At 29.9% G+C, this 17,909-nt stretch overlaps 1 protein-coding gene and 1 long non-coding RNA gene across 2 annotated transcripts; one reads left to right on the top strand and one right to left on the bottom strand.

Moving 5' to 3' along the window:
- Positions 1–2,810: 2,810 nt before the first annotated feature.
- On the bottom strand, positions 2,811–17,062 carry LOC149893485 (carbohydrate sulfotransferase 11-like). Its single transcript, XM_090099626.1, has 4 exons — positions 16,856–17,062; positions 8,363–8,409; positions 3,949–4,188; positions 2,811–3,555 (listed from the first exon to the last, which is right to left on the bottom strand). The coding sequence occupies exons 1-4, from the start codon at positions 16,959–16,961 to the stop codon at positions 2,983–2,985; spliced, it is 966 nt and encodes a 321-aa protein (XP_089955752.1). The 5' UTR covers positions 16,962–17,062; the 3' UTR covers positions 2,811–2,982.
- On the top strand, positions 5,674–15,700 carry LOC145184356 (uncharacterized). Its single transcript, XR_016456175.1, has 3 exons — positions 5,674–6,192; positions 14,659–14,963; positions 15,099–15,700. It is a non-coding gene; the product is annotated as an uncharacterized LOC145184356 (long non-coding RNA).
- Positions 17,063–17,909: the final 847 nt, after the last annotated feature.

Genomic DNA, 17,909 nt, shown 5'->3' with positions numbered 1-17,909 from the left:
TTTGACGGAAGCCAGTCTTGGATTCTTGCAGTAAGTACAATGCCAATAATTTGGTTTTAACCCTCAAAACTTGTTTGTTTAATATGTTTTCAAAGTTAATTGTTCAATAGATAATGCAGCTAAATGATTATTAATGCTGATATGATAGTTGCTACCTATGCTAATGTGTAACTGTTCAAAGGATATGACGTTTGCTAAAGGTTTAGACTGATGAGAAATAATATAGTGTGGAAACTGGCAATTGGGCGAATTGGGACACGCTGTCCCAGTTATCCCATGACTGTCCCAGTTCTCATATTTTTTTTTATCAACTAAATTCTATTTGAATAAGAATGTAAACTATGCTATAGTTATAATTTTTCATTTTTTAACGTCAGCAATAAAATATAGGACTTTTACCTCCAAGAGCAATGTTAGTGGCTGTTTTGGAAGTTATCGAACAGAAAAAAGGAATAAGAATAATAGCTTTTGTTTGGCTTTAACATTAATAACCATGTGCTGTGGGTAGCCTAATAAACTTCTTTTGATTTGAATTGTTTCAGGCACCTATGAGGAAAGAATCGACCAAATGACGTAAAAGAGGAAGAACCATGATAGCCACGTCCAGTCCAGAAATGAAAATAATCAGAGAAGACGCTGAACTGAGGCAGCAAAGAAAGGCGAAGAAGTCAAATAGGAAACTGGTGCTTGAAGGAACTGAAAATAAACAAATCAATGCTAACACTTTGGACAGTGATGAGGATGATAATGAGCAGAGGTGCTGAATGACACAGCTGATGACAGTTCAGCATTGAGTAAGGCATGCTATCGGAAAAATCTGCCCACCTTTTGCGGTGAGGTAAAGCTAGTTAACGGTCGTTTTTTGAAAATAATTTTTTGTGTGTGGTAGTGTTTGTATAATAGAACATTTTGGCTTAAACACTTAAAAAATCCAACTTTATCGAATAGAAAGTTAGCGAAATCATTAAAAATATCAAGAAGAACTGTAGACACTGTTCTTAAACGGTTTACAGAACAGAAAACTATTCAGAGAAAACAAGGAAGTGGTCGAAAAAAACGCACAGCAAATCCTAGAGCTCTCTAACGGTTGGAGACTTCATTGGGAGAACATCCTGATTGGTCTGATAGATATCGAGCGAAAAAACTGAAAGTTTCCAATTTTTTTGTACACAAATGGCGACAGAGACTTGGATATCAAAGTTTTAAAGTAGTTAAAATGCCAAACTGAAACGATAAACAAAACTCAACTGCAAAGAGTCGAGCTCGAAAGTTGTATGACAACTTGTTAACAAAACATAATGGATGCATTTTGATGGATGACGAAACTTATGTTAAAATGGATTTTAAACAAATTCCTGGGCAGTGTTACTATGCTTCTAAAATAAGAGGAAATGTGAGTGATAAATACAAGTATGTAATGACTGATAAATTTTCGAAAAAATTGATGATTTTGCAGGCACTTTGCTCTTGCGGCAAAAAATCGCCAATTCATGTTTGTTTGGGCACAATGAAATCTTCGGAATACGTGTAATGTTGTCTTTCTCGTATAAAACGACTAATTAAAGCTCATAGAAGTACTTCAGTATTGTTTTGGGCTGATTTAGCCACAATACATTACTCAAAAGATGCTCAAAAGTTTAACGATGATAATGGAGTGATGTTGGTTCCAAAAACGATGAATCCTCCAAACTGCCCCGAATTACGTCCTATTGAAAAATATTGGGCCATCATAAAAAAGAAATTGAATTTAAGTGGAAAAACAGTAAAATCAGCTACAGATTTGAAGAAAAAATAGGATTACGCTACTAAAACTTACAAAAATCACTCTGTCCAGAAGCTTATGGGAGGCATCAAAAAGAAAGTCAGAATTTTCTGTAAAACTTAATTTTTTTTTTGTTTTTTCCCTATTAATATGTAATCTTTACAGTCTTAATTTTTCAGATACATATTGATTTAAATACATTTAAGCTTTCTTACATCCTTTTTTAATCAATAAAGGTGGGCAGATTTTTCCGATAGCATGCCTTAAGTATGTGAGGATGATGGTTTTCATCTGGGTTTTGTTGCTGTAAATGATGTAAAGAAGGAAACGTTTGTTCTTATTGAATTTCATTCTGAAAAGGGCATGAAACCAAAACATTATGTGCCCATAGTTTTGGAAGTTGCTAAGAAAATCTTTGTTGAGTATTTGAGAAAATGTACCAAGGTGGAGAATAAAATTGTACATCCATATGTTCCAGATCAACACCCAGCTGGCTTGGAGGACATCAAAGTTCTTCTCCCTACGTCTGTGTCATAGGAGACAACATCTCGCACAAAGGTGGTATCATCTTTTACCTGGCCTTTAGAAGATTGATTACCCAGTAATAGGAGTCAAGTGCCATTGAAATCTTGCAATTGGTAAATTTTATTAGTTTCCCATACCTTCAGAAATAAATGTTTTTTATAATTATACAGCTTTTTGAACTGATAGGATTTCGTTCAAACCTATTTAAATTACGAACAGTGTATTTCTTTTCTATTGGTATAGCAACTTACGTGTTTGTTATAATTTAATAGTGTACTAATTTTTCTTCTTGCGATTTAAAGAAAATTCTCCACATCTCCTCGTATCTGATTTTGTAAGAAAAACATCACATTTTTTTATCAAAGCGATGCATCCTAGCAATAGATGCTAACTCTCCTTACAAGCTGGTTCGGTTTTATTTCAGTCACAAACAAATAAAAGCGATTGAGAATAAAAAGTGGAACAGGCCTATTTAATAACTAAACAGGTGAACTTGTAAAATTTCATTGAAAGTGCTCGCTAAAGTTCAATAAAAAAAAAAAAGCAAATACAACAAACTGCTCCTGTTTTGACACGTGATAATTGAATATCTATATAGTATTTGACAAATATATTAAAAATGATTATCGTGTTGAAACTTGAATCTTCCAAACCACAAATATTTTTAGAATTTAGTTTATATCATTGTAAACCTTTTAAAAGACCGAAGGGTTGTATCCAAAAGCAAGAAAGTCGTCTTCATAAAGATCATAAAGCTGTTTGACTTCTGTCTTTGTTAAGTTTGAAAAGTACTTTTGCATGATGTCGCTGGATTTTAATAAATATCGATCGCTCGCATTGACTGGAAAATTAAATTTCTCATTTAAATGTGCATTTTTTAGGATTGCAAGAGAGTCCTCAGTTAATGTTTCCATTTTTCCTACGTAATCATACTTATGAGAACAAGGTGAACACAGTTTTGTCATCAAATCCCAATGTTCATCAAAATCTTTTTTCTTTAAAATGTAGTTAACAAACTCCTGGAACGTAATTGTAACTCCTTTCTTGAATTCCTCTCGGGTCAAGTTTTTTCGTGACAGACTAAGTATGTCCCAGCCGTATGCTTGTCTGAAATACAAGGTATATGGGTCTTCGAACTTATTTCTGAATGTCGCTACCAGTCTTTCAAACGGATGACGCGTTATAAGAAAAGAATAATACCCCCATTCGCGAAGTTGTTTTTCTGAACCGTTGAGATGTTTAAGCATTGTGTAATTAAGTCGATGAACCTAAATAAGAGCGGTAAAAATTGTCCTACGATTATTAAAGAGAAAGCAGTGTATATTATTACTTACCAGTTAAAAGAAATTTCGCTCTTTTAGTTCGAGAATTAAATTTTTCTAATTTATGTCTAAAGCTATAAAATTACAATAGAAATCCAAACAAAAAAGAAGCTAATATATCTAAAAAGATTCGTTTACTCAAGGTAGAAACAAAGCTATTGTCTGCTAAAGATATCGCACTTTGTCGATAGCTCAATGGCAATACATATGGTTATATGCATATCGTAATATGTTTTTAACAAATCCATTTGCAGAGAGTTCGTTCCAGTGTAAAAAAGCACATTAAGCTGTCTCAAATTGTAAATCAAGTTTTCTAATCAATTGATAAAAAAAACTGACCTCGTTTTTGTCAATAGTTAAAATCTGTTCATAAGTGAAGTTTCCAGTGAGGACTTGGAAAACTCTCTTCCACGTTGTAGATGCAGCTTTTGGTATGAAGCAATAAAGAAGTTTTGCAGCGTCTGAATAAATTTTGTAGTTGTCATTGATCACAGATTTCGGTTTTGTCATGCAAAATTTGAAAAGAGCTTCTTTTCTGAGCTGCTGAGTTTGCAAAATGTTTCTTTTAGCTTCCGTACCCTTAAGAAATCAAAATGTTTTTGAAAATTCAAATGGCAGACGATTAATATGGTGAATTAAAATGTTTTTATGTAAAAAGTATGTTTCCTCTACATACAAAAAAAACCATTTATACTACTTTAAATATGAACTAATTATATATGTGTGTATTATGTATGGCTATCGTCCAGACTTTTTCCGAGTGTGGAAAAAAAGATCTTTTGATAAAATGATTAAGTTAATAAACTTGCTGCTATTTTATGATTTTTTATGCCTAAAACTTTTCCCTTTTAACACAATTTTTAATTTTCTAATTTTGGCAATTGAACTCCTATTATCTCGGGACAAACAAATTTCTCCCCATATTACTTTTAAGATTCTAGATAAGACCACAACATTTACTTTAAAATAAAAAAACAGTTAAGATGAAAACTCCCGGTTTTTTTAGGCTGAAGTTTCTTACTTATGTGTGGAAGTATGGGCGACTGGATTTGATTATCATTTTAAGCTCAACAGACCCCCGAATCTAACGTGATCCATACCAATTAACCTCACACGTTTATACAAACCTGTAGTGTCCGGAATCGTTCTTGTTTCAATTAAAGCTAACACCAACATTCTTTTTTTAAAGAAAGTCTTTAAAAAAAGAATGTTGGTGTTAGCTTTAATTGAAATTAGCTTTAACTTGATCTAATAGCTATTATATATTAACAGCTATTAGCTTTAATTAAATAAAGTAAATAGTTTGAAGTAAGTCTTTATTACTTCTAACAATCTTTCATGAAACGCTAATTATTTAAAAATTATTTACTAAGTACACTTTAAATTTTATCCACAATTCATATAAACTTGCCTTCTTTTATTGAATCTATTTAATGTAAACTATTAGCCTGAAAGTTATTTTATTGAATCTATTTAATGTAAACTATTAGCCTGAAAGTTATTTTATTGAATCTATTTAATGTAAACTATTAGCCTGAAAGTTATTTTATTGAATCTGTTTAATGTAAACTATTAGCCTGAAAGCTGGAATAAAGTTATCACAAATATTTCTGAAGTTTATCCTTTCGGAAATTATTTAAAAACTGTTTATAGGTCCCAGGTCCCTGTTGGTAAATCACATGAAAGTATTTTGCTTTATGTTTCCTACTTCGTGATTAAACAAAAAAAAGATTTTTAACGCAAAAAAAGACAGTACCCCATAACAATCTGGCAAATTTTAATCTAAGAGTCTGGGTTTGATTGCAAGAAGCACTATTCATGCAATAGAAAAACCTTAAACCTTCATTTTAAATTTTATTGTATCATCTTAGGATTCAAATGTTTAACAAATTATTTTTTCAAAACACATAAGTAAAAGAATTTGCAAGAAAAAAAAATTAAAAATTAACTTATGTTTTTCATGAAAATTTAAAATTTTATTTAATTTTTTTTTTTATTTTTAATCGTAAAAGTAACTCTACGTAAATCGCAAAAGATTTTCTCCTGAGTTGGCATAAAGTTTTGAGAGTTATTCCAGATACCAATAAATTCAGTATGTACAATAAGAGTGGGGAATGAGGCAGAAAGAAGAGGAGCTAAGCAAGATAAAACGAACAAAACCGAAAAAGGGTACGGCACATGGTTCCCTAGTGCAAGTATTTGCTCCAGAAGTGTGTACATTTTTTAGCAATCTTTGACACTTCTATACCCAATGAGCGCGTCACTGACAAAAAAGGCCAGGATGATCCACCAAAATGGCCTTATCCAAAGTAATATCGTTTTCTGGAGGAATACCCTGTATCTCATTCTCCAGCTTAGTAAAGTAGGTCTTTACTGAGTTGCGTCCAAGTGCTGCACCATTTAAAGTTCTGTGAAAAGTGATATGCGTGTTGCTCTTTGTACCGATGCATAAAGTATTTTGTCCAATTTCAGTCTTGATAATTGTTCTTAAACAGCTTAACATTAATGACTCTCCTATCGAAGTATCCTTTGCTCAACAGCCTCATATCAAAAAATGGTGGGAAACCGATAAAGCACGAAAGAGTAAGTTTATATTTAAAAATGTTGTTATATGTATAGAGACACGTAAATGTTCATTATTGATCATATAAAGATGTTTTCCTAAATAATATAATGCTGTCCGAATTTACCCCTTACATTATCTGCGTCCAAATTTAACCTATTTTTCAATGAGGTGTTCGCTTTTTTAACTTTTTCCTAAACAACACTTTTTACCAGTTTCCTAAATCACAACTTTTACTTCCCTATACAAACAAAGTTGACGGAAAACAAATGTTACATGAAAATTTTTTTTAAATATTTGCAAATTGTACTTCCATATATAGTTTTGCTGGTTTAATCTTTTCACGTAAAAGCATATATACTCGAAGAATATATTTACTTTTAAGGCTTATAATGTTATAAAGTTGGCATACCTTATTAAAAAAGTAAATGATAGTCAACGCTATTTTTCAGCATTCATTAGTGATTTAGTTGCGATTGGTTGTTGTAATTGAGTACTTATTCACTGGTTGTCTGTAACCCTATCTCATTAATGATTTCTAATGACATCTTCATCTTTTTGTTCTTCTTCTTCAAAATATTTAAAATTACCCATGTAAGGGGGGAATGTACGCAAGACAAAATGAATTGGAGTCAGTATCATTTTCATTAAATTCTCTTACTCATTAGCATTAAAAAATTGTTAAAACCTCTATAATCTCTCATGTGGCTTTTCATATAGTTCTTGCTTTTGTTTTCTGCCATGTTTAACTCAAATTTCGTGTCATTGATCACACAAAATAATCACCATAAAATGTGCATTAAATCATCTCAGACAAAATCTCTTAGTATTTGAATTTTACGCGCGCATTGGGTACCTGTCAAGCACAACAATCCATTTCTTTAGTGTTTTTGTTTCTAAATTAAAAAAGGGGGCACGAAGAGAGGAGAGGCGTTTTGTTGGTTTAGTGAAGAGGAATAAAATTTGTAAGACCATAAGAAGAGGGCACTCAACACCTGAAAAAGTCAAACAAATATTTGAATCCGAATTAATGAACTATCAAACGCAAAGCGCGAAGTGAAACGCCTTTGATTGTTCTAACAGACAATCATGTTTACGTGGGTTAGGAACCGATACAAATGTCCTGAAGTTTCGTTAAGTCTTAAAAAATTATTTGTTAATTAGCATTATATTTAGTTTGAAAATTGACCGTAATCTAAGAGAGGTGGCGTCTCTTAGTGTTTAACCTATACATTGGTTGAGTTCTAAATGGGACCCTGAGTTAATAACTTTTTACTTTTGAAAAAATATTAGATAACTTGCTTTAAATAAACCCGAGAAAGAAAATTATTTGTTTCAATAGATGTAATTGAATACCAACGCAATACCAAAATAACATATTTTGTGCTTTGTCGAAGGAAGTTAAAGTAATTTTTTCGTATTCATAAAATATCATCAGTTTCATTTGTATGCGCATACAATAATATTTTTGCGTGCATATGCGTGGTACCAACTACCGTGGCGTAACCTAACAAAGTCCTATGCTTTAAGAAAGTCCTAATATAAGAAATGACAAGTTTCGAATACATAAAATAAACATTTAGAAAAAAAGATTTAGTTATTTTATCTAACTAGATATCTAGTTAAAACAACTAAGTTATTTTTCGCAAATGTCTCTTTTATATATACGAAATTTGTCATTTCCTAAATTAGGACCTTCTTAAAGCATTGGACTTTGTTAGGTCACACCACGGTAGTTTAATTTTTTTTTTTTTTTAATTTGACTTCATTAATATCATTATTATTTTTTAATTTGAGTTTATTATTAATATTATTGTTTTTTTAATTTAACTTTATTATTAATATTAATCTAAAATTTAATTTTCATTTAATTTTTTAAAATGACATTCAAAAATGGAAGAGTTTAAAAAAAAAAAAAACAGTAGTTACTAACATTAAATTTTGGCCATTGCTAATAGAATCGAATTAAGAGTTGATTTTACGAAAAACCAAACAAGTTTACACAAATTATTAATTCAGAATTTTCAAGAAATATTTTAGATGTTCTGTATCTTGACAAATAAAAAAAAATAAATAAAAAAATTAAATTTACATGAAAAGTAAATCACTTTTATATGAGCAAGTTATTTTTACACAACTTTTGGTAATTTATAAAGTCATTTGCCTCAAGTTTTTATAAAATAGACATACCTTTTTATAAGTCTGACCCTCTTTTTTGATAACAACATTTATGCAATCTAAAGCATACACAAAAATAACAAAGTTTTAACTTAGTTTAATTTACAGAACGTTCACATTAAAATTAACACAATGAGTTAAAAGCATTTTCAAACCTTTTGTTTATAAAAATTAAGGGTCTGCTTTTTAAAGCAAATTCTTTCGTTATACTAATTTTTAACCAGACAACTCAGAACTAGCCTCATCTCATATTATTTGATTGCAAACTAGATTTACCAAATATAGACCCTAATCGGTAGAAGTCAATGGTGTATATAAGCTTTGTGTCAAAAAAAAATTTTTCTAAGAATAATCCCAGCAAACATCGAGTCTAAAAAAGACGTCTTTTAAATGTATAAAAAACGTCTAATACGTCTAAAAGACATATTTAAGACGTCTTTTTTAGACTAAATGTTTGCTGGGATGAGTTAAACTTTTGAAAACGTTAGAACATCTAATTTCAGAAAAAAGAAGTAGAATCCATTCTGCCTTCTTAAAAAATAGATATTGAAATATTTGGGCAAAATCAAGAGGATTGGGTTTGCAATTTCAATAGTGATTTTCGATCACCCTATACATTTTCAGCATGTCGAGAGGCTTATCTCCACAAACAGACTCGATGACAAACACTATTATTGGAAAAATACGATTTATAACTATTTTAAAGGGTTTTCATTTTTTATAAATATCATGCTTAATTCAAGAAGCTTTAAAATGTTTGAATTTTTAAAATTATTCTTGAAGGTGGGAAAAAGAATTTTGTGATTTTGTTAATACGATTAATTTTAAAATTGTATGGAGTCAATTAAATATAAATGCCAATATTATTGACCAAAATCTATTAAAAAAAAAACTAAAAGCCTTGGCAAAGATATTTTTTCCAAACAAAAAAAGTTAATGGTGGAGTTGAAACAAAACGTTATTAAAAAAATCTCACACTGTTGGGACGAAATTTGACGTTGCAGAGATAATTTTGAATATTCCTCAGGAGCCGTTAAAATACCAGCATCAGTTTTAAATTCTACAAAACTAGAATTTTTGAAACTGTGAGAAGAGAAAACGAAAAAAAGTAAAAACATAAGTTTCAGAATTTGCTCGACTCAAAAATATTGTATTCGATGAAACGAAAGTGCAAGACAGCCGAAACATATTGTGGACACTCACTCTTGCAAGTGCATGAAAAATAAAGTAATACCAGGAACTGAAATGTAACTTCACTGATAAATTGATTATAATTCAATTACTAAGCCATGCACCATTTTTGCAACTATTTTATGATTTTTACATACAAGTCGAGACTAGAAATCATCAATGCAAACACACACAAAAATTTGATAAAGAGGCATCATTTTAGATGCATAAAAGATGTGTAATATACATCTATTCTATTTATTTTTTATCAAATAAAATGTCTATAATACAGACATCTATTTAGCTTTCTTTCACGACGTGAACTCAGACATCTTATAGACCAGTTTTGAAATGCATACTAAATTCATTTTAGATTTCTTTTTGCCTGCTAGATAACGTTAATCAAAAGATTTACTGGTTAAACCTGTTTAAACTAATTAAACCATTCTCTTTGCTAGAATAACACTTGATTTAAGAGTTATGAGCAGGTCATACATAAAAAGAATTAAGAAAATCTAGAAAGATTTTACGGGAGAATAGTTAGGAGGATTTTCTTAGAAGAATTTTTAAAAAAAGGAGTTTTCTAAAAGAGAAAAAAAAAAGATTTTGAAAAAGAATGCAAGGAAAAAGAAGTAAAAGAATATTTTGAAAGAGAAAAAGGAGATTTATAAAAAAAGAAAAGTTATGCAATACAATTAGAGTCAGTAGACTCGAATTGCATCTTTACATGGCTGAACGAATTGCATTGTAAACTTGCATTAAATATAATAAAATAAAAACCGCTTTTTTTTTACAGCATTGAACACCACCAGCGTAGGTTTGAATATATCTCATAAAACTTACTTTAAAGCTAATTGGAAACAGAAACATTTATGTGCCACAAAGCAAAACCAATGATGGCTGATGTTAATTTGCAAAATAAAATGGCAAACAGTATCATTCCTTTTCGGTATTGGTGTGAAAGTTTTTTAAATGCCTTAACCAATTTTTTTTTCGATACAGTAGAATTTGTAAAAGTCCGTTTTTTTTTCTATTTTACTGACTCCCATTTATGAATACAACCTTTAGATTTTTGTTGTACACCATGTTTGAAAATGCATTTCTGACAGTTTCATTTATGATTTTCATTCCAGAATAGTTGATAATTGCTCATGAAATCTATTTAACTTTGGGCTAAAATACGTCGTGGTTATAATCATTTCTACATCTGGCACATTTATTCACACAATTCTTTCATCGCTGTCATGGCTGTATTTTTTTTTCAAGATTTGTATCAAAACTCATCGTAAATAAAAGTCTTTTGTATGCAAAACCTTTCTTTGAGAGGTTTAGTTTACCTGGACATTGAGTAATTGTATCATATGTAACATCAATGAGAACTTCATCACTTCTCAGTAAAGTTTTCTGTTTTGCCATTTAAAACAACTTCATGGAAAACATTAACTGTGCATCATATCATCCATGAGAAGTTTAACCTTAATATCCAATCAGAACATCTAAAATTAGCGAATCTACAGTTGGCGAATATATAATTAGCTGATAATGTTAATGAAAAAAAAAAAAAAAACAACAAAACAAAACAAAACTTTTTCAAGAATTAAGAATATTTCCAACTTGCTTGAAATAGAAATAAAAAATTTAAAGAAATACTGAATTTTCTGGTTAATATTGTTCGAAGGTTATGATTAATGCAGTTTTTTTGTAAAACATTACTTGACAGTAGTATGAATAGAAAAAAAGTTTAAATTTGGTACCACCTCTGGAAAATACCAATTTTGAACATCAGAACTCCGAAACCCGCCTGTTTTAACCTGATATAGTTTTTGGACATCGACAGAGTATCCTCAAAATCTTGTTTATAACTAAATAGTACAGGTGGTTTGAAAAATAAAATAACTAAACAGTACTGGTGGTTTGGAAAATTAAATAACTAAACAGTACAGGTGATTTGGAAAATAAAAAACCGTTTTTGGAGCACTTTTTTTTTTTTTCAAATAAGTTTTTTTCACTTTGGCGTGGTTAATAAAGATGCAATATGGAATTTCCTTTCATACATATTTATTCCTATAACAAGTCATTTAGAGACCATAATTGTTTAAAAAGAGACAGTTACTAGCTTTATTATTTCTCTTTTAAATCATAATTTTATTAGCTTATAAGTCTTGCTTACGATACAATACGAGACGTTGCGTCTCACTAAAAATAGTGAGCAATAAAACCTTAAAGGCGAATTTTTAATTTAATAATATGAGGCGTATTGGTTTGAGCGAAATATGAAAAAGTTCGAAAAGGGGTCCGTAAATGTTATATATATATATATATATATATATATATATATATATATATATATATATATATATATATATATATATATATATATATATATATATATATATATATATAATTATTAAAACATCATATACGCTATCATACTATTGTTTCTTTTTCTTTTTTATGTAATATCTCGGCTCATATGGTGAGAGCCATTATCAAACTATATGAGCCGAAATATTACATAAAATATTATATATATATATATAATATAGATTTTACCCTTTCTAGATTCGATCATAATTTGATTCAAAAAATAAAAAATCGACTCATTTTCGAAATCCTTCTAAGCTTGGTCTGTACCATCGATTGAGGCAACTCTTTGTATTAAGCACATAACTGCCTGGAAAAATATTTCATTCAGAATAGTATTTTTCAAACCACAACTCCATTATCGGTCATTTTTTAAGTTACAATTATTTGTAATTGTAAGAATGCTGGGCATTACTAAATTTTCTCTTCCCCCCTCCCCCCATTTTTATGAGAATTTTATTCTTATTTAGAATTGAATAAAAACATTGGTCTCAATCAGTGTAAAGTGCTCTGTAAAGTGCAATCTGAAGTTGAAAATACAAAAATGTAAAATTAATCGATAGTAGTAGTAGTAGTAGTAGTAGTAGTAGTAGTAGTAGTAGTAGTAGTAGTAGTAGTAGTAGTAGTAGTAGTAGTAGTAGTAGTAGTAGTAGTAGTAGTAGTAGTAGTAGTAGTAGTAGTAGTAGTAGTAGTAGTAGTAGTAGTAGTAGTAGTAGTAGTAGTAGTAGTAGTAGTAGTAGTAGTAGTAGTAGTAGTAGTAGTAGTAGTAGTAGTAGTAGTAGTAGTAGTAGTAGTAGTAGTAGTAGTAGTAGTAGTAGTAGTAGTAGTAGTAGTAGTAGTAGTAGTAGTAGTAGTAGTAGTAGTAGTAGTAGTAGTAGTAGTAGTAGTAGTAGTAGTAGTAGTAGTAGTAGTAGTAGTAGTAGTAGTAGTAGTAGTAGTAGTAGTAGTAGTAGTAGTAGTAGTAGTAGTAGTAGTAGTAGTAGTAGTAGTAGTAGTAGTAGTAGTAGTAGTAGTAGTAGTAGTAGTAGTAGTAGTAGTAGTAGTAGTAGTAGTAGTAGTAGTAGTAGTAGTAGTAGTAGTAGTAGTAGTAGTAGTAGTAGTAGTAGTAGTAGTAGTAGTAGTAGTAGTAGTAGTAGTAGTAGTAGTAGTAGTAGTAGTAGTAGTAGTAGTAGTAGTAGTAGTAGTAGTAGTAGTAGTAGTAGTAGTAGTAGTAGTAGTAGTAGTAGTAGTAGTAGTAGTAGTAGTAGTAGTAGTAGTAGTAGTAGTAGTAGTAGTAGTAGTAGTAGTAGTAGTAGTAGTAGTAGTAGTAGTAGTAGTAGTAGTAGTAGTAGTAGTAGTAGTAGTAGTAGTAGTAGTAGTAGTAGTAGTAGTAGTAGTAGTAGTAGTAGTAGTAGTAGTAGTAGTAGTAGTAGTAGTAGTAGTAGTAGTAGTAGTAGTAGTAGTAGTAGTAGTAGTAGTAGTAGTAGTAGTAGTAGTAGTAGTAGTAGTAGTAGTAGTAGTAGTAGTAGTAGTAGTAGTAGTAGTAGTAGTAGTAGTAGTAGTAGTAGTAGTAGTAGTAGTAGTAGTAGTAGTAGTAGTAGTAGTAGTAGTAGTAGTAGTAGTAGTAGTAGTAGTAGTAGTAGTAGTAGTAGTAGTAGTAGTAGTAGTAGTAGTAGTAGTAGTAGTAGTAGTAGTAGTAGTAGTAGTAGTAGTAGTAGTAGTAGTAGTAGTAGTAGTAGTAGTAGTAGTAGTAGTAGTAGTAGTAGTAGTAGTAGTAGTAGTAGTAGTAGTAGTAGTAGTAGTAGTAGTAGTAGTAGTAGTAGTAGTAGTAGTAGTAGTAGTAGTAGTAGTAGTAGTAGTAGTAGTAGTAGTAGTAGTAGTAGTAGTAGTAGTAGTAGTAGTAGTAGTAGTAGTAGTAGTAGTAGTAGTAGTAGTAGTAGTAGTAGTAGTAGTAGTAGTAGTAGTAGTAGTAGTAGTAGTAGTAGTAGTAGTAGTAGTAGTAGTAGTAGTAGTAGTAGTAGTAGTAGTAGTAGTAGTAGTAGTAGTAGTAGTAGTAGTAGTAGTAGTAGTAGTAGTAGTAGTAGTAGTAGTAGTAGTAGTAGTAGTAGTCAAAAAGGTAGAAAAACTTGTTTTATTTTTCATATTTCATAAACCAAATTAGCATTTCATATTAATATACCAATTTCATACAGGTAAAGGGATCTCAAAATGTTAGGTGTTTTTAAAGATTTTGTTAAGCCCCAAATATTTGAGCATATACTTTGTTTTTACTTTTGAGAGTTGAAATAATACTCCTGCTAGATTGCCAAAAGATTTTAGTAGTTTTTAATACAATTTTCATATGCCTTTAGATAAATATTTAGGATATGCTTTTTTCGTTAGGGACCTCAGAATGCCAGGTTTAATAATAGGTAGTATTGTTGCCAATACTGCTTAGTTTATCATGAATTTCTGCATATATTACTTATTTTCAATGCTGAATATATTTTTTAATGTTTTGTTCACTTATCTTTTATACTTTTAGCATTCCACTACACAATGCTAGGTTGAGGGACCTCAAAACGCTAGGTTAATGAAAGCTAATTAACATATTAAAAAAAAGTTGTTTGCATTCAGTTTCTTCTCGACATTATGAAATGAATATTCTGCTTATAGTTTCGTCACAAAACCTCATTCAAAACGCACTTTAGCGTGTTTTTTTTGTGTTTGCTTTTAAAATAATGAATAAATTAAACTAAAGTGCGTTTACTAAAGTAAAGTGCAAGTACAAAAGTGTGTTTTGATTTTCCTTTCAGTAAAGAATAAATAAGAAATGGGAAAGTCCTTTAGAACCAACAAGAAAATCAAGATGCAATGTTCTAAGAGATGTCATAATGATGAAAAGTAAGCCGTTAGAGGAAGCAGCTAAGTGGTGCCAAATCAACAATAAACGTTGTTGGGCTACAATCAATTCAGGAAAATTTCCACTAATTAAGGATCTTAGAACAATTAATAAATGAATTGATGGTGTCATTGTAACTGGAAACGAGAAGGAATATTGTTCAATTTTTACAAAAGATGAAGAAGAGTCGTTAGTCTCTTATATAAGAAACAAGAATAGGTAATATCTACACATAATTGAGAAATGAAAATTTATAAACTGTAATAAAATCCTGGTTTTTTAATATGTTTCATTAAGAAAACTAAACTTATATTATTTAGTTTTCTTGTATTATTACTTCAATGATATATTTAGGTGCCTACAAGGTTTGAACAGGTTGGAGTTGACAAGGATAATGTTGAATGTTTCGGAAGTAAGAAAGCAAGCCTGTAGAAACCTTCGTTGACGTCAGATCACTAAGCTATCACCAAATGCTCAACGAGCACTCCGAACAAAGAAGCTTAGCAAGTCTTTTTGGAAGCGTTGGGATGCAAAATATCAAAAGTACATAACCAAAAAGAGACAAGGAACTGTATCCATAAATCGTGCCCTTAACAGCACAAAAGCAATGGCATGTAAACACCTCAATAAATTAGCTGAAGAACTTATAGAATGTAATATTTTCATTGGTGCAAATCAATTAGAAACAGGTGTATGGCAGGGATATATAGATACCACTAGAATTTACAATCACGATGAAACCCTCCAGTTTATAAAAAAATGATAAAAAGCAATAACTTAAGTTTGTTATATAGTTTTTGATTTGGTACCTCAAAACGTTAGGTGCAGCACCTCAAAATGCTAGGTATTTAAAAAAGCGATTTTAAGAAAATTGGACTTATTCTGCGCACGCATCTTTTTATTCTGCGCACGCATCTTTTTATTCTGCGCACGCATCTTTTTATTCTGCGCACGCATCTTTTTATTCTGCGCACGCATCTTTTGAACACTGTTTTTAGAGTCTTAAGGCAACATTTCTGATAAGGTTCTGCAAACTTATTTTTAGAAGGGGTTGAAATATTTAAAATTATTTTTAAAAAATAAGTTTATTGCTTATAGACTATTTTCAACGTCTTCGTAATTTAGATTATTTTGTAAGGATTATTTGTAATATTTTTTTGTTAATGATTGAACATTATATTCTTTAATCAGATTATTCAACACTTTTAGAACTTAATTTAAAAAATCGAGTTCTATGTTGGTTAAATTCAAACCTAACATTCTGAGGTCCCACTGCTTTCTGAGGTCCTTTTACCTGAATAGGCCCGAAAAAAATCTTTTGCTGATAATTATCAGAAAGAGAACATTTTTTTGACCTGAATGTCATTTTGTTTTGCAATCTAGATTTTGTAAACATTTTTTTATTTTAGAAAAACTCAAATAAAAAAATGTTTACAAAAAAAATAACAAAAAAACTTTATACTCTCAACTTTACTTAACCTCAACAAATAAAAGTTATTTCATATACAACTATGATAATAAACAAACATAATTATGTAAAAATAGAGCCTTTAGTTAATTATGATTTTAAAAAATGCCTATCAATTTAGAAAAACAGATGAAAGAGTAAATTTTCTTTCAATCAAGAAAAGTTTATGCATCAGTTTACATATGTTTTTAATGAAGAGTGTTATGATATGAATTATTATTGAACTAAAGACAAGAGATGATCCTGTTGAAAATCAATATTTTTAACAGGATTATTTTTTGCATAAAATTTTTAAGTGTTAAGTATTTTTTAAAAAAGTTATACTCATAGAAGTAAAAACAGCCAAGAAGTAAGAAACCCAAAAAGCAGTTTTCTGCTACCACTAGAACACGCATGAGGACTGCTTAATAACTTCTTTATATTCTTGTTTAAAACATAGGTATCAACCCGTTCCGTTAAATTCAGGAATTCCAAGACAAGTTATTTCAACTATATAAAACATTTTATATACTATGATTCTTACATCACAAAGCAGAACATGATGCATATAACAACAAAGTAAAGTATACTTAAATTGTTATTTCTTCCAAGAATTATCTGCGATAGGAAATCATAAAAAAAAAAAGATGAATTTCTAACTTACTTTCGAGCAAATGAATTCGCGATGAAGCATAATTTCGAACTTCACGGAGGATGACAGCTGCTAAAAAGGTCACAAAAATTATCCATATTAGAGGTTTTCCCTTCATTGTATCTTTTATATTTTTTCATAAAATATTTGCTGTTTCAGTAAATGTAAAGGAGTTTCTGTACTGAAGCGAGTAAAGAATGTTGAATTGTGTTGCAAACGGTTGAGTCATTAATTGTATTTACTTTAATGACTCACCTTTTAACTCGTCATAATACGGGGAATATCAAAGTACTTAGCCTATTACGCAACTGGTAATTGTCTGAAAGCATTTGTTTACAAATAAAACTGGTGCAAAGATTTAATGAAAGGATTTTTTTTTTCAATTTGCGGAGGCAAGGAGAGATTTACCATTGCAGTGTGTAATAAGAACATTCATTTGTAAAACGTGAAGCAAAACGTAAATAAATAAAAGCGCTTGTAAATAAAGTAACTATTTTCTGACATAATTCATTATTTTAAACTTTAACACAATTAGTTAAGAAATGTGCCGAACATTTTTTTATAAAGGCTTTGAGTCAAGGGCATTTATTCTTTAGAAAGATTTTTCTCTACTTTAATGTTACTACTTTAAAAGTAAAGGAGAAAAACTTTTCGCAAAATAATTGCGAAAACTTCTTACCTCAGAATGATTAACAGAAATTAGAAATAGTTTTGTAATTTTCAATAACAAATGAATGAAATATTTTTTAATTCGCGAAAATTTAAATTTTTTGATTAAAGCAAACGCTATTGAAAAGAAAAAAAAAAAAAAAAGAAGGTAGTTGTAATAGTTGTTAGATTACGCATTTTAAGGTCGTCACTAATCATTTCATTTAATTGAACCTCTTACCCACCCTGCCTTCGTTGTAAACCTGAATGCTGAATTAAAAAAAAAAGGTTTAAAATATTTTCGAACAACTTTTTTTTTTAAAAAAAAAAAACATCTTCAAAACTATTTTAACCCTTTTTTTTGTGAAAAAATTGATAAAATCATAGACCTTAGAACTCATCATCCAGATTTTTAGAA

Source organism: Hydra viridissima, unplaced genomic scaffold (genome assembly GCF_058129835.1).
Source record: "Hydra viridissima isolate aposymbiotic clone 2 unplaced genomic scaffold, HvirCarnegie_v1 scaffold_1, whole genome shotgun sequence".
NCBI classification, from domain to species: domain Eukaryota; kingdom Metazoa; phylum Cnidaria; class Hydrozoa; order Anthoathecata; family Hydridae; genus Hydra; species Hydra viridissima.
This window is presented reverse-complemented; position numbering and strand designations above follow the sequence as displayed.

Bases quoted from the DNA above. Each gene is read 5' to 3' on its own strand.
- LOC149893485 (XM_090099626.1), bottom strand. From the start codon at position 16,961: ATGAAGGGAAAACCTCTAATATGGATAATTTTTGTGACCTTTTTAGCA. The intron at 8,410-16,855 runs GTAAGTTAGAAA...TGTATGCTTTAG, and splicing joins GCGAATTCATTTGCTCGAAA to ATTGCATAAATGTTGTTATC. The intron at 3,556-3,948 runs GTCAGTTTTTTT...GCTCTTATTTAG, and splicing joins TAACTATTGACAAAAACGAG to GTTCATCGACTTAATTACAC.